This window comes from Cyprinus carpio, chromosome B23 (genome assembly GCF_018340385.1).
Source record: "Cyprinus carpio isolate SPL01 chromosome B23, ASM1834038v1, whole genome shotgun sequence".
NCBI lineage: Eukaryota > Metazoa > Chordata > Actinopteri > Cypriniformes > Cyprinidae > Cyprinus > Cyprinus carpio.
This window is the reverse complement of record NC_056619.1, coordinates 7,067,718-7,084,299: the sequence shown is the minus strand read 5'-3', so window position 1 is coordinate 7,084,299 and position 16,582 is coordinate 7,067,718. Positions and strand designations below refer to the sequence as shown.

General features: G+C 37.1%; 1 protein-coding gene across 5 annotated transcripts in view; it reads right to left on the bottom strand.

Moving 5' to 3' along the window:
• The window catches only part of LOC109057838 (neuron navigator 1-like), a 106,683-nt gene that overhangs the window by 20,593 nt on the left and 69,508 nt on the right, over positions 1-16,582 (bottom strand). For all 5 annotated transcript variants that reach the window (XM_042750748.1, XM_042750749.1, XM_042750750.1 and 2 more), the window contains exons 6-8: positions 12,218-12,356; positions 9,260-9,557; positions 161-935 (exon numbers count right to left, since the gene is read on the bottom strand). In XM_042750748.1, coding sequence (XP_042606682.1) covers positions 161-935; positions 9,260-9,557; positions 12,218-12,356 — 1,212 coding nt within the window. The remainder of the gene's footprint in view (positions 1-160; positions 936-9,259; positions 9,558-12,217; positions 12,357-16,582) is intronic.

The window sequence follows — 16,582 nt, the reverse complement described above, 5'->3', positions numbered from 1 at the left end:
ATTCCAGGACACTGAAAAATTGTTTTAGCATAGATGAAACTGAAGAAGTGCATTTTTCTGTCCTTTCTGAAAGAATATCACCGTGTGAACGTGAAAAACCACAGCCAATCAGAGCAGATGTGAGGTTTAATAAACAGTGTGTGGAGGAGGTTCGTCTCACCTCTGAGAGTTGGGAGAGGGCAGCTCTGAATATTTGCCCAGGCTGGATGGCTGCCGAAGCCCAAGAAGTTTGGAAGGAGGCTCCAGCGTGCTCTGTGTTGGTGTCAATGTGCTGTTCTTTAGCGGGCCGCCTCCGCCGCACTCAGAATCAGACACCACTGCCTTGGCTTTGGCCTTCTCCTTCTCCCGGTCCGTCTGGTTGACTGGAGCACACCCTCCTGTACTAGCCCGATGGGAGCTCTTCACACTGCCTGGTTCCTTCAGTCTGGACGGGGCGGGCACTGTTTTTAGGCCCTGCAGACCAGCGTCCATGTTGCTGCTGACGGGACGAGCGCCCGGCCGTCCTCCCGTCAGACTCAAAGTGCTGGACTTGGCGGGTCTCGGGAGACTACGATACTGGATGTTGTTGCGTGCGTTCGGAGCCATGAAACCTTGATCACAGTTCGACACATCAAGACTGGTCTTGCGTCCTCCACCTCCCCCACCGGCAGAGGGTTTCACTGGGATACCAGAGGTTTTAGGAGTTTTGTTGACAATCGCAGAGTTTTCGGAGACGGTGTTTCCACTAGTTGTTAGCACAGTGGCGGTGCCGGTAGTTGGAGCGGTTTTCTTGTACCCGAAGGAATTAACTGTGCCGGCGGAGGGACGGACGAGACCGGAAGGAGGTTTTCTGTGCTCGCCACGATCTTTCCCTGCATCCGAACTGGAGCGCTGTAAGCCTGATGATTTCACTGCCATTTTGGCTTTATCCACAACTCGCTGATCGTTCTTTGGAACTGCAGGCACAACAATAAATACAATCAGACTTGAGTAACCAGTGGAGGACAGTAATGAAGCATTTTTATTATTTTACTTTTTCTTGAGTACATTATAAGGCATAATACTATACTTTTTACTCCACTACATTTCTTAAAAACATGCCATTCCTAGTTATTTTGAACTGGAGAAATCGCCACTTGCTCCAAGATGCGATAGTGGTGTCCGATTCATGAACGAGCTGATACTTTTCAATGAACCTGTTAAATCAGTTCACACACTGCACTGAATGATTCATTTGCGATTCATATCTTCTCAAGTCAACAACTCATTAATTAATTCAACAATTTACTAATAACTAATGCCGAATTTTAGGATTTATTATTGTGAATGAAAATCATATTTAGTTCACCTCTGTCAGTTGTTTGTGAACTAAATTTGCTGTAAAAGGGTGAGCTGTTAAAACCCACTCTATGAAATGCTTGAATTTGGACATGTTTATATTTGTACATCACCTCAACAGGGAAGGTTTTAGGTAAAACTGAAAAATAGCATAAAAAATAACGTAAATTAATGCCAGGCATCATCCCTACTGACAAAACAGTTTCAAAAGAGTTTCAAACTAGTATATTTGCATAGCGTTCTTCTTAAAATTAGATACATTTTGCCCTATGTGTCATCGGTTTATTAGTATATTGTTTGTCAACACATTTTGTTTTTCCTCTTTTTTTTAAATACTATATATTAAATATTTCATTTTTACTTGTTTGCACACATGAAATGTCAGTAACCTAAATTGATATTTAATTTATTGATATATATATATATATATATATATATATATATTTGTGTGTGTGTGTGTGTGTGTGTAAATATTTATTATTTTGATAATGTATGACAAGCCCCACCTGCTCCAGAAATTTTGAGTAGTAGAATTACATAAAATGTATAATATAAAATGATGCAGTATAAAAAGTATACAAGTTAAAATGACAAAAATAAACATTCATCGACATTTTAAACTTATACTTTTGTACTTTTACTTGAGTAAAATTGAAAAAGAGCACTTAATACTTCTACTGGAGTAATTTTTTATTAGGGTACCTACACTTTTACTCAAGAAATTGATTTGTGTGTGTATATTTGTATGTGGAACTATAATCAAGAAGAATTATTACAAACATCAGGCTATGATAGAATAGCTCTTGGGTCTTGAAGTTTGTTTTGTCACATTCCTGAACATACACAGTTTCAAATGTGATCCCATTAAACATAAAATCACACTGCAAATTAGAGGAGGTGCAAGAAGAAAAACAAACATTCATTACATGAAATCAGTGATACAGACATGAATAATGCCACAATCACATGTCTAATTGAGGAGAGATTAGATATGACTTTTATATGACTCAGTGATCTGATTTACAGTAATCACCCATAAGTTCAAAGCCACCTCTCAAAACACCTTAGTAACCACAAAGCAACCACTGATCAGCCACCAAAAACATCATATCAACCACAGAACAAACGCAGCCTTGTGTCAATGAGTTTCGCACCATTCACATTTTCTTTAGACAATTAATTAGTTCACTAAATTAATTTTACTCTGAGGGTATTGTGCAAGGTTTCTTAAGAAAGACAGATTAATGCAACCTCTTACCACACCCAGCTTTAAGTAAGCTTTTACACTTCATTTATCACCACATTGTATATGCAACACATGAACACACACACACACACACACACACACACCAACAGATGCACAAGTCCTCTTCATTAGAGTAATGTAGTATATGGACACAGTCCATCATGAGGTAAATGACTTTCCTGCTTATGCTGCTGACTTTAATTCACTCTGCTTGAATATTTAAGACGTTAACTTAAACCGAGGACCCCTGAAGTCACAGAGCTATTTAAGAAACAAAGGGAGTGGGTACAGCACAACTGTTACAGTACTGACAACATGAAATGGGTGAACTTGCAAAGCCCACCCTGACGGCCATCTGGATCCTCTCAGAAATATTTATAAATAAGCATCAAAAATGAGGCGAAAACCCTAGCGCAATCATGACTCGATCTCCAGGCGAATGGGAAAACACATACAGAAGAGATTGTTCACAAACTTGAAAATTGGCTTTACTCTAACAACGTTCCCCAGTGTATTGGAAAACACACTGCTGGAGTAACTTAAGCATTTAAACGGCTCAATTAGCATGATAAATAAAAATAGTGTAATTGTGAAACACGGCATGTATTTTGTCTGTCACGAGGCGTTGTAATTCACACCGCTGCCACCCAGGATGATGGCCAACACAAGTAAATACAACTGACATTAACTTGAGATGGAGATTAGATGTGAAAAGAAATGTGTTGAGTTGGAATAATGTAGGACATTAGCAGACGATGACTGTATTAAAAGCTAGCATGATCATATCAAAGGATACAAGGGGGAAAAGACCATTTTTTACACATTTGTTTAGACTGGAGGGAAACAGTAAAAGTGAGTAAATGGAAACCGGAAAAACTGGACAGGGAGGAAAAAGTGGCTAACAAAAAGAATGGCTATCAAACTGACAGAGATGCAGCTGTGAGAAGAGGAGTGGAGATAGATGTCATTTGTCTTCCTGATACTACATGACTATAACAGCAGGCTTGTACAGCAAAATACATGCTTTGTGTTAAACATGGTCTTATTATACAAGACTGTGTCTTAGAATAACAACATGTCAGTGTAGTGTGACATAATAAAGATCCATTTCTCTGACACCAAGGATTTGACTGTTATTAGCTAATGCAAATGCCAAAAACATGCAACCTCTCATGTTCATGTGGTTTTTTGTGTAGAGGGAAAAGAAAAAAAAAACGCAAATAAGATTAAGGCCATAATAAACCAAGAGCTTTATCTTGGAAATAAGCCAAAATATCATGACCTGCGCCAGCATACTTTAATAGCTTCATAAACCGGATAGCTTTATGAGTCGAGTCCAAACAACAACCCAAAGTCACTTAATAAGCATTGCTTATAATAAGTGGACATGGCAACCCTTGTACATGACACTGTGCAAAACACAGTGGCTCTGTCTACAATGGTTAAGTTAAAATCACCACACATAATGAGTCTTTGTTTGCTGTAATGTTACTTTGATCAAAAAATGCAGACAAGACATTAAAACATCGATATTGTTACAATTTAGAGGATTCACTCCTATATTTAAATATGGTTGTCACTCCTGAGATTTTACAGTATGTGGCCTATTCTAAAGCCCAAAGAATACTTCTGTTTTAACGTGAACAGTTATTTCACAACCAAATACATAGCCTTTCAGCATAGGTTGCATGAACACAAGTGATTCACAAATTTTCCTTCTAACACAAGCAATTGTCAACTGTGACACAAAAGTCATGTAAGAAATTGTATTTTAAGGAGGAAAAATCTGAATAAAAACATACTATATAAAATGTTTTATTCGAGAAGATTCACTCTAGATTTTCTCTAGTCTTGCATAGCCAGATCTTCAGACTAATGGCAGAAGGTCTGGGAACCTTGGCCACTCTGAATGTCCAAGGACCCCCCAAGAGGCCATACGACTGACAGGTAAAGCAACCAATCACGTTTAATTTTTTGCCACGTCATGTTTATGGACTTGGAAATGTCGCAACAATAACAGACTGGTAAGTAAAACTTTTGGACTTATTCAAATAAATGAGTCTATGCTGCAAACTTTACAGTTTTCTTCTTCCATGAGCATCTTTGTTTCCAGGCAGAATGTTAAAGAATGCGACACACATCTCCCAAAACTACTGCAGAATTCAACCAATCAGATGATGACTTCGAAACTCCTGAAGTGTTTCTAATTTTGTGTGCCATATGCACCCGGCATCCGGTCCATGGGTGTGACGTCTCAGGCTGAGACTACCTTTTCTCAGGTTACATCAGCAGATTAGTAGACAATGATTATCTTTTGAGTTCACTCAACTTATTCAGTGTGGTATGAGTGAGTCATTCTTAAAAAAAAAGTCCTTTTGTCTTCTTAATTGTATCATCATTAATTTTTATACAATCACTATTCTCCTATATCCTTTATCACGTTGTAAACCAGACTGACTCACATGATGAACTGAAGGAATTACATGTCCCTTCTCATACAGACATTCAGAATAAACAAGATTCACGAACAAAGTTCACGAACAAGATTCAATACAGGTAACCTTCAAGATGCTATTTACAGTTGCATGCTTCACAAGGGACTTCTGTAAATGAGTCAGCACAGCGAAGTGATTCATTCACTTGAATGATTCATTCTTAAACACTGATTCGTTCTTAAATACAGGGCCCTTTTACCACAGCCCAGAAAATCCATGAGATCAGCTTGCGCTGCAGCTATGGGATTGATCAGTCAGAGAGAATTACCATCACTCTGTCTGAGGAACAAGATCCCATAATTAAGATTGATCGGTTCATTTCTCTTCCAGTTTATGAGAGGCTGTATTTCATACACATCTTGCATGACAGGGATTGTGGTTTCCAATTCTCTAACTATATTTTCAAATATGGAATATTTGAGATCCAATTCCATCATAAAGACAACACTGAATAAAACCTGGAACTAATTCTCTCTGTTACAATATTAGGGTATAATCATGTTTTTCCAGTGCCATCTTGTGCGTTCAGTCTGTCCAATCAAAGTGTCTGTCCACAGGGAGAGGCAGATACCGCTGACATAGACGTTTGGCTTGCCAGTCGGTAACATCTACACACTCGCTGAAAGACTAATGACTGCTTCTGTGCTCCACTGTCTCTGGGACAAACCACTCCACAAGCGTTCAGCCAGTTTTCACAGTTCTGCTTGCTGTTGTTTGGCTGACAATGACTTTGGGACCTGCATGTGCATTCCTTTTTTTTCTGTGGATTTGAGAACTGGCTCTATTGGAAGCTAATTTTTTTGCCACAGAATTAAAAAAATAACTAAATAAATAATCATAATCGTGACTGTTTATCTCACTATTTTGACTTTTTTTGTTGCAATTCTGAGAAGAAATTTTAGAAAAAATAAGATAATAAATTAGCAATTAGAAGAAAAAAAGTCAGATTTGTGTGAAAAAAAAAGTAACTTTGTTGGTCCATTGCTGAACAAACAAACAAACAATCAAACAAACAAAGCCAGAATTGCGAGATATAAACTCAGAATTGTGAGATGCAAACTTGGAATTTAGAGAAGTAAACTCGAAAAAATGTCAGAATTGTGAGATCTAAACTCAGAATTCCAAATAAATTCCAAAAATGTGAGATTAAGTTGCAATTATTATTTTTTTTTAATTTCACAGGAGATACAAGCTTCCATAGGGTTTTATTCAAAATACCTAAACAAGATAAACAAGAAGTACTTATGAAAAAGAACTACTAAAAAAGGAGAGTTCACCTAATAAGAATGAATCAGTGTTTAAAGTGCCCCTGTTATGGGTTATGAAAGGTTCATATTTTGGTTTTGGGAGTCCACAACAAAAGGTTGACATGCATGCAAGGTCAAAAAACACTTTCATTGTCTTATAATAAAAACAAGTTGACGTCCATGACAAGCGGAGTCCCACAAGGCTCGATTCTTGCAACGCTCTTGTTTACACCTTTGAGCTACCATTGGTCCGTGGCGTTTACGCAGTCGGTGGGTGTGTTCTGGAACTCCACCTTATTTTACGTGCGATTCCCCCCCCCACCCACGTTCGTTTCTCAATCCAAAAAGGTCAGACAGGAGAACACATCTCGGCGACTATCTTGCGAGCTGTGCACGGTTCAAATCTTAAATGTTTCAGCCACACTTTGTTGCGTGGCCCCACAAACTAGTACTCGGAGTGTCAAGGCCAGCATCTCCGTAGAAATATATGCTGAAATAAGTTTGAATTTACTTGCATTGGACAGATAAACTCTTGCCTTCATAAAAGTAAAGATGAAAATGTATCTTTGCATCACAGCAATAAATAACATTTTAAAATATATTAAAATAGAAACGTTATTTTAAATGGTCATAATATTTCACAATATTACAGACTGAACTTTTTTATTTTCAATAAAGTAAATGCAGCCTTGGTGAGGACAAGCAATTTTATATTAAAAACAGGACAGGACAAGCTACTTTTGCTTTCAAGAAATTCCCATTCTTTGGTTCTCCTGAAAAACTGATTTCTTGTAGTAGCTGACATATTAGTTTCACTGAAGCAATAAAAGCGGATCGGTTTGCGCAGTTCACTGGGTGCAATTGCTTAAATTTCATCAATCTGTCATTCATCCTCTTCTGTGCGTTTGAAAGCTGGACCGCATTGGCCACCACATGAATGGTAGACATATGCACAAGTGTTGACATTCTGGCTACATGTCAACACACACTGACTGAATGAAAGGCTAAACATGGCTGCCTTTCATTAAAGTGACATCATGATGTGTTACTTTTCAGATAGATGGGTTTATTTTCCAACAAGTACAGTACAGCATGCATATGGTTTCTTTCAGGTCCAGCTGCATAAACGCTGTGCTCCCTACCACGTCTCTCGCATTGTTAGAAATGATAAACAGACCCCCGCGAGATGGCATTAAATGCACAAGAAAAAGAATCAACTGGTTTCTTGGAGCTCTTTCGATTTGAAGAGCTCTATGGTCATAAAGTGCGAATGAGACTGGGTTTAAAAACATTAGCTGGGGTGATGCATTCGCAGGAAGAGGAATAGGTGTTGGGTGATTTAGGGTTTTTAAGAGCTATCATCATACCCAACCCCCCGCCGCCACCCGGTGGAGGACAACAGCTGGCGAGATCTGATGCCAATCCTCCACTCAAACAGGGCGTCTTTCTCTAGCAGCTATTCTACCCATGCCAGCGGCAGAATCAGGCTTTGTTGGAGCTCTGCATTGGATGTAATGACCCAGCACTAACTGCCATCAGCTGAGTTTGCCATTGAGACAGAGGACTGCATTCAAAGATGAAGCCGATTAGAAGAGTGGCTTTGTTTCTAGATGAGGTCAAAGCCATTGATACTGGACTCTGTAATCACTTCACGGTTTGTTGACTCAAAGGTCACCTAATACTCTCAGATGATAACATTAAAACCCAATAGAAAAGAAGAATCACCAAAGAGATCTCTTTAATGCCTTAATTGTTTGCTTAAGCCTCATGCTTAGATTTTTCTCCAAAGAAAAGACCTACAGTTTCATAAGAAATATCAACAATGACACAGATTGTGCTATAAATCAAAAATCAAAAGTGAAAGATCCCAGTGTGAACTCAAGCATTCTTTCATTACAGTTTTACATTCAATATTACAATTCTTGCCAACGTGATGATAATTACTTGTATTGTTATTGCTGATGATTTTTTTTGAAAGATTAAAATTTCAGTCTACTATTTAGATATAAAACACTGAATCATAAGATCAATGACAAAATGCATATGCATTTGCAGATTACATTTAACTGTGTTATAAAATTTTCAGTTCTTAAAAATTTAAGTTTAAACATAAATGTAAAACACAAGATATCTGCTGAAATAAGTAATACCTGTATATCATATTTAAAAAAATATATTTAATAATTATATATTGGCTAAAAACATTAAATCTTAATGTAAAACACAAGATATATGCTGAAATATCAAAATTAATAAATATCTAATATTTAAATTTAATATTTATATATTGGCTAGTAAATATTTAACTAAATATATAGTTATATAATAAAAATTATTATATATAGTTCAATATTAAACCAAATCTTCTTTTTTACAACATAGTAAAATAATTAATAGTGTAGTTTCTTGCACAGACCAATCGTTTTGCTTCACAAGACCTCAATATATCGTCAGGAGTCACAGGTATTCATTTTGTGTTGCCTGATATGCTTTTTTTTTACTCTGACAGTGACGGTAACTATTGACTTGCATTTTACGAATCACCAACAACCACAGTTTCAGCAAAAAAAAAAAAAAAAAAAAAAAAAATCTTCTTTACTATTCAACTGATGAAAAAAAATGTGACCTACATCTTGGCCTGAGGGTGAGAAAATAAACAGCAAATTTTTATTTTTTGGTGAACTATCCCTTTAAAAAAAATTAAATAACTAAGAACTCAGTTTATTCTCCTGAGCTATGAATGAGTAACCTCTGAGCAATAAAAATTACCTCTGAGACAGTACATTTGGGTCATATTTGTTCATTAGATAATTTATACCGGTGTTGGCAGGATTTGGAGACTGGAACGTCAAGAATCATGGGAGATTAACGTCATGTGTTGCATGTTTCAGGATGTGTTTCCGTAAGATGTGATGTGTGTGTGTGTATGTGCTTGTGTGTGTGGCATCACTAACCTCCTGGCACTTTGAGCATGCTCTGTGAGGTGTGCGTGATGGGGGAGGTCACGCCTACAGGAGGGTTACGGCTCTTCTTCAGTCCGCTGGGTGGGTGGCCAAGCGTCTGCGGTTTCCTCAGCTCACCCTTGACTCCCGTGTCATCCTGAGATCGGCTTTTTTTCCACTTGCTGGACGACTCCGCCTTAAGGCTGCCCGTGTCATATCCTCCCTCATTCCGGCATTGTGCCTTCCCCTCCTCGCTGTACCAGGAAAGGCCACTTTCAACCAGCGAGCGCTTCTCAGCATCGGTGCGCAGCTGTGGGAAGAGTTTGTGTTAAAATAAACAGTCAGTGACCATTTCAGTGTAAAATATTGAGAAGAAAGGACCTAAGGCACTAAAGTTAAAGGACATTTTTTTTCTGTATAAATTTGCTAGACAGATGATTTCTTCCCTATTTGGAAACTCTGTTATTCCATAAATAATATAAAATTAATATTAAACACAAGACAACATGATACAAATTATTTTTGTCATTTTTTGTCTAAAAAGAAAAACACAATATAGCACACTAAAACCTATGGAAGCCCGTTTCCACCAAAAATAAATGATAGATAAAAAAAAAAAAAAATGACAAAAAGTCACAATCACCTTTATTATTATGTGGTGGAAACAGGCTTCTATAAAAATCAGCATACGATGAGAACCACTCCGGTGAAAGGAAAAAGAAGCAACTGTTTTATCTCAACACAAGCCACCAAACATGGAAGTTTTGTTTCAGGGTCCTGCTTTGTGAGATGTGTTGTAGTCACATTCCAACACGAGCAGTGGAGATGAACAGACATAACACACGCTGAGATAAATCAGCACACCACAGAACATCAGAGCAGTGTTTCTTCTCCAGAAGAACCGTCTGTTTAGTTTTGGCTCCATTGATCACTGGGTTTAAGTAAAAGACACAAAACTAGCATCTATCTATCTATCTATCTATCTATCTATCTATCTATCTATCTATCTATCTATCTATCTATCTATCTATCTATCTATCTATCTATCTATCTATCTATCTATCTATCTATCTATCTATCTATAGAAAGAATCATCTATGTCTTGGATGATTTGAGGGTGTGTACATTTTCAGCAAATTTTCATTTTTGGGTGAAATATATATATATTTTTTTATGTAGATCAAACCTTAAAAAAAAAAAAAAAAAATTGATTTGGTGAAAGTTAACCATGGCAAAAGAGCATTTAAAGTAAGAGGAGTCTGACCATGTTGCCAGGTCCAACGAACCATGTCCGGCTTAAGGAGAAGCTCTGTGGAGGGGCATATCTGCTTTATTAAATGTAAACAACCCTTCGTGAAAGGTCCATGTCATTTGAGGAATGTCTGCTCCCTTATACTGGGACCTGTGGGATACGGCAAGCTCACATATTTGACCAATTAAACCTGTCTGAACTTTGATGTTTGTATAACTGTGATATTGACATGTCATTTCCTTCTTCTGGCTAAGGCAGCCGCGTGGGTCGGATCAAGAAAGAAGTCAGGGATTGTTCCCTCATTCCTTCTTCATACCTAAAGAGTACAATAAAGTCAGCTGAGGAGGAGGGCAGGCTGGTATGAGAGTCTGTGGGGGGTTTAGAAGAACACTGTGATCTGTTTGATGGAGAAGATATTGAAAGGGTCCAGCAGAGCATGTGTGGTGATGCTGTAACCTCTTGAAGCAGATTACTTCATGAGAGGTTCATTTAAGTTTGGAAGGATGACAGGGACACAGTCCTCTTGATTTACTTCTAGAGAAGATTCCTGGGATTGCACTGGGAATGCGCAAATTCTTAATCTTTGAATGAAGCGTTTTCTGCTTTTTGTTTGGAATACATTGATCAAAAGCATCAAATTCTGTTTTTTTGAAGTTTTGATTCATAAAATAATTTTTGAGGAAACTGATCTCTTTTTTTTTCAAGATTTCTTTCAAGCATCTTAACTGTTTTCAACATTGATAATAATACAAAATGTTTCTTGAACAGCAAATCAGCATATTATACTGATTTCTGAAGGACCATGTGACACTGAAGACTGCAGTAATGATGCTGAAAATTCAGCTTTGCATCACACAAATAAATTACATTTGAAAATATATTACATTAAAAATGGTTAATAAACTGTAATAATATCCCACAATATTTTTATTGTACTTTGATCAAATAAATGCAGCCTTGGTAAGCATTAAAAAAAAAAAAACACCAACCCCAAACTTTAGAATTGTATTACATATATTTTCAATATTTCATCATCTGAAGGATGTTGAACTTTCTCTGCACTGTACCTCATAATTTTTTTTTTTTCATTTGCAACAAATTATTCATGTTAGAATCAACATAAGAGTGAATAAATGCTTTCATTTTTGTGCGAACTTTGTGTGTCGGATCTAACTAACATCTATAATGACATTCAAAATAAATACAGACACTGTGGCCCATTTGTACTGCAATAATGTGGTAAATGTTTCTCACAACGCCAAGAGACTGTGATTTTAGGTAGCCAGAACAGCTGAAATGAAACCAAAAAGCGGTGTGGTCTTCAACAAATGCTAACCAACACAAACACACATTCACACACAGAGGACTGAACCCGTCACTCTATATGGGAGTTCATCCTTGAGAATGAAACCAGAGACTCCCTGAAGACTTCTTGGCCAGGGAAGAGTCACATCACTGTCTTTGGGTGGGATAAACTGTGTCGTCTGTGTTGTGTGGTGATAGATTTCAGATGAGTATCGACTGAGTCAGTGCGCACTCTCTCACTCTAAAGCGGTTAGTGGTTTGTAACACATTCATCCCATTAGCAGTAAGTACTGTGTGCTCAGGCTAGACTGATCCAGTATTGTGTGTCACAAATTGGCCAACTGATGCAACAAACCTTGAAGTAGAAACACAGACTGAGCGAGCAATATTTCTATCCAATTAAAGTGAATTACCACAATGGCGGAGTTTCGTCGGGAGCCAATGGGAGTTGTTGGCAGGGAGTTGAGGGAGGAGCCTGCGTTGAACTCCTCTGAGCTGAGGTTGTCTGAACCGTCACTCAAACCGCTGCTGATGGAGCTGCTTTCATCCCAACTGCAAAGAAAACATGAGAAATACCATCACTGCACTGATTCAGGTCATAACTAAGTCGTAATGAATTATTAATTGTTTATGCAAAGCAGGCAAATGAATAATGAATTGCTATAAAGGAACATATCTTGGAAAACATAGTATTTCTTCTAAAAGAGCAAGAAAAAAAAACATGTACTACATTGACCTACATTGAACACTCAGCAGCCAATCCAGACTATTTATGAAAACTAAAAAGCAAAAATAAGTCATTATGATAAAGATAATCATCATAATCATGATAACATTACCGTGAGTGTGCATGTACGCATAACATACAGTATTTAGTATTTGAGTAATTAGTATTCCGCAGATCTGGCCCACCCTGATGATCAACAATGTGAATTACATATCTATAAACATATTAGCCAATCATATCAGAGATCATTTACATAGAGGTCTTAAAGGACGACACATTTTTGAAAAGAAGACAGGTTATGTTTTTGCATACCTCTACATTAAAATAAAGCACTGTGGCCTGCATTTGTCATTTTAAAACACCTGTTTTGGGAATAAAGGCCTTAATCTGAATATACTGTGTTTGCACACGTTGTCTGTGACACGACCTGCTACGAGAATAGAGTTGAGATGATCTCTGCCTATTCTTACATTCAACGGCAGGATTTCAAAGTAACTTTCAATGTTTTTCAATCAGAACCTTTTTAAAGATTCACAAGGATATCTGTTTTTTGTTTTTTTTTTGGGCCTGGTGTGTCAGGATCCTTAAAAAGCAAATGCTCCAGGATGGAAGGTGACTTTGAGATAAGAACACATCTTGTCACACAAGACCTGATAAACCCTGAGAAAATGATAAGGCCATCCTCACATCACTGAACATGTATGCTTAAAAAAGACAGCTGCAACCTTTCCAGTCAGAAGCAACAATTGATAAACTTGTTGAGCCACAAAGGAACCTGACCGGTTCCTAGCAGATAAAATTTGTGTTGTGTAACTGTTATCAGATATCAGAATAAAACACACAGTCACAGGGGTTCCTCATTTTTGTGAGGCTCTCAGCTCAGCTGTGGAGACCTATGGAATGAAACAGCTGACTTTGGGAAGACATTCTGCAATGTTTCTTTGAAAAAGGATTCACTGCTGAACCACTCAGATGTTTTGAATTTTATGGAAAGACATGTGGCCCCATCAAAGTGTTTAATGCTGTTTAATGTCTAATGAAACTGTAGCACTGGATGCATTTAAAAAGTCTTGTGTAGAATATTATTTTCTATTGATATTACATCAGACACAGATGAAAAAAAAAGCAAAAGCAAAACAAAAAAAAAATCAAAGCAATACAAAACAACAAAAAAGAGCAAAAAACAAATCACAAAACAAAAAACAAAACAAAGCTAAGCAAAACAAAAACCAGCAAAGAAACAGCAAAAAGTAAAACGATTAAAACAAACAAAAGCATAACACAAGACAACAAAGTAACACAAAAAAGAAAAAAAAGCAAAGCAAAGCAAAATAAAAAAACACAAAACAAAGCAAAACAATAGAACAAAACCATTGAAATGTAAATTAAGCTAAACAAAAAAATCTAATTATTCCACACAATTCTTCAGTGCCTTTGAACCTCATCCACAAAACACAATAGTTTCCACACTTTCCCTCTATTTCTACCTCCAGTCGCTATTTTCCAGATGCTTTAAATTCCTCAGATGTCCCGTTGACACCTAAATACTGGATTAAGTAGCAGCACATTGTGAGGAGTCTGTCATTATAAGATATCTAAGCACATTCAGCTGTTTTGCGAGACGGCCAGCCCTGAGGTGAAACACTGACGGTCTCTTTATGAACGATAATGATCAGGGTTCAAGTTTCAGGGCTGTTTGGAGCACCTCAAGCATCAAACTCTGTGATTACACTCAAAATCCTCATCTCCAGACCTGAAATGACAGCACTCCAGTGATGGATTTAAAGGATGAACGGCAGTCTCATGTTTACCTCTACAGCTGGGAATATTTGTGAGATGTGATGTCTCATTTGACAGCTGTTTTTTTGCTTTGATGCCTTGCAAGCATGCCATATGTGAGACTTAAAAAACTACAATCTTTCTTCAAGCCTGTAAACTCAACAGATATGATGTGTCAGTTGAATCACAAGCAACATCTCATCTGTGTGATCTGAAAGTGTCACTTTAATTGCGCAACATGACAAACAGAGCCTCCCTGCAAAATTTCTGCCGCAGGTAATGTGGAAAAGGAGGACGAGGACACCTTGAATATCTCTGCTTTGCCTACAGCATCCCACAGACACAGGCCTCACTTCAAAGGCATGCCACAGACACCATGCGGTTTCCGATAAACCTGGACTAAAAAAATGTGTGATTGATGTTGTTCTGTGGAAGGGAAAATGCAGATAATCACAGCGACCTTTTGGAGATGCTGCACTCCCTTGACCAGCCCTGTTCATAGTGTCAGTGGATGTGAATTTGGGATTTATTTTTTTTATTATTATTATTTTTAAATCAGATGGACTTCATAGGGCTTTAGTTCTGGTGGGAAAAAAAGATAATGAGCAGCAGAATCTCAGCAAGATTAGGCTTAACCAGCACTAACAAATACTGTACCATAACACTATGTGACCTCAGATTAAAGGATTATAAAAACTGCTACTGGAAGCAAAGGATTTATATTCAGCTTTAAAAATGACAAAAAACAACATTCACAACTTATTTCACCTTCATAATATGTATTTCTGAGTGAAACAATATTTAATGAGAAAAGTAGAGCCTTATGAAACCTGTTTTATTTATTTCCCCAAATTCCATTTTATTTCTTCAAAAATTCCCTTTTTCCATTTGAATTCTTGATGTCTGGATCCTGTTTTAGTGGTTAAATTACATTTTAGTTATCAAATAGCATGTGTACTAAATTAAAATGCATGTCTAATTAATTAAAACAACAAAACATATACATTTAAACATTTAACAACAATTTACTGCATTAAAAGTTAAAACACAAATAATGTTTAGGGCCTTATGCTTGAGTCCTATAAAAGAGTGTATGATGTAAAACGCATAGGTAAATTTTTATGTATTTGTGGTTATTACATTAGACAGATATATAGTAAAGAGTTAAAAGACATTTTCAGGGACAGAGCATAATGGTCAGGACATGTTGCAGTCTGGACTTAAAACTAGATAACCTGCATGAGCAGCAGAGCTCAACACGAACTGCTGCCCTACGGCTCCTACTTTAATTTTAACATAATTTTAGAGCCATATTTAATCAACTTCCATAGTATACCTTTTCAGAAAACAAATACAAAGTGCATTCTGTCCATTTTAAAGAAGAAAACAAAAGCCCCTGCTAAACAAAATGTGTCCGTGTGATCTTTCTCAAGGCTAAATAAAAAAAGACAGCTAAACAGAGACATCCCTGAGCTAATTGCGCTAGTGCTATTAGAGCCATCTTTCTCCAACTGAAGCACACTCCTCTATCTGTCCTCCCTTCCCAGAACAGGGCTCTGAAAAAACACAATAACATTGTGTCAAGGTTGCACTGTAATTGCAGCCCGAGCCCCGCCAGAAAAAAAAGAGAGAGAAAAAAAAAACATTTGGAGATAAAGTGTCCTCCTACCCATTCCCTCCACCCTAAACCAAACATTAACTTTAATTGCATGGATGCAAGGCAAGCAGATAACAGCAATAGTGCATTTCTAAAGAAGGCATCCACTATCAAAGTGCTATTTGAGGGTTTTTAGGGTAGTATGAATGAATTCTCATAACGTCTGTCTGCACATAGGCCTATATCAATCACAAAAAGTACACTAGACCAACATAAACAAATAACAATGAACAGTCTATACTTGGTGTTTTTATGTGGTGTTCCTCAAGGTACTATCCTGGGTCCTCTCTCTCTCTCTTTTTTTCTCTTTTTTTTAATCCAGGAAGTAGTTGATGAATCCAAAATAATGGAAATTATCCATAAACAGTTACCCCTGACTTAAAGCTAGTTGTTATAAATCAAATATTTACATATTTTGTTGCAGATAAATTTAACTAATATTAACATAATTTAACTAATATAAAGTCACAGCTTTTTTTTTTAAATAAGTGAATAAGTCCACAAAGATGTCAAGATATATATCAATATTACTAAAAGGCTGCAAAAAAGTAGTGTCCAGTCCTGCTTTTGACTCCACGTTTCTTTTATTTTATGCACATACTAGACAGCAACTGC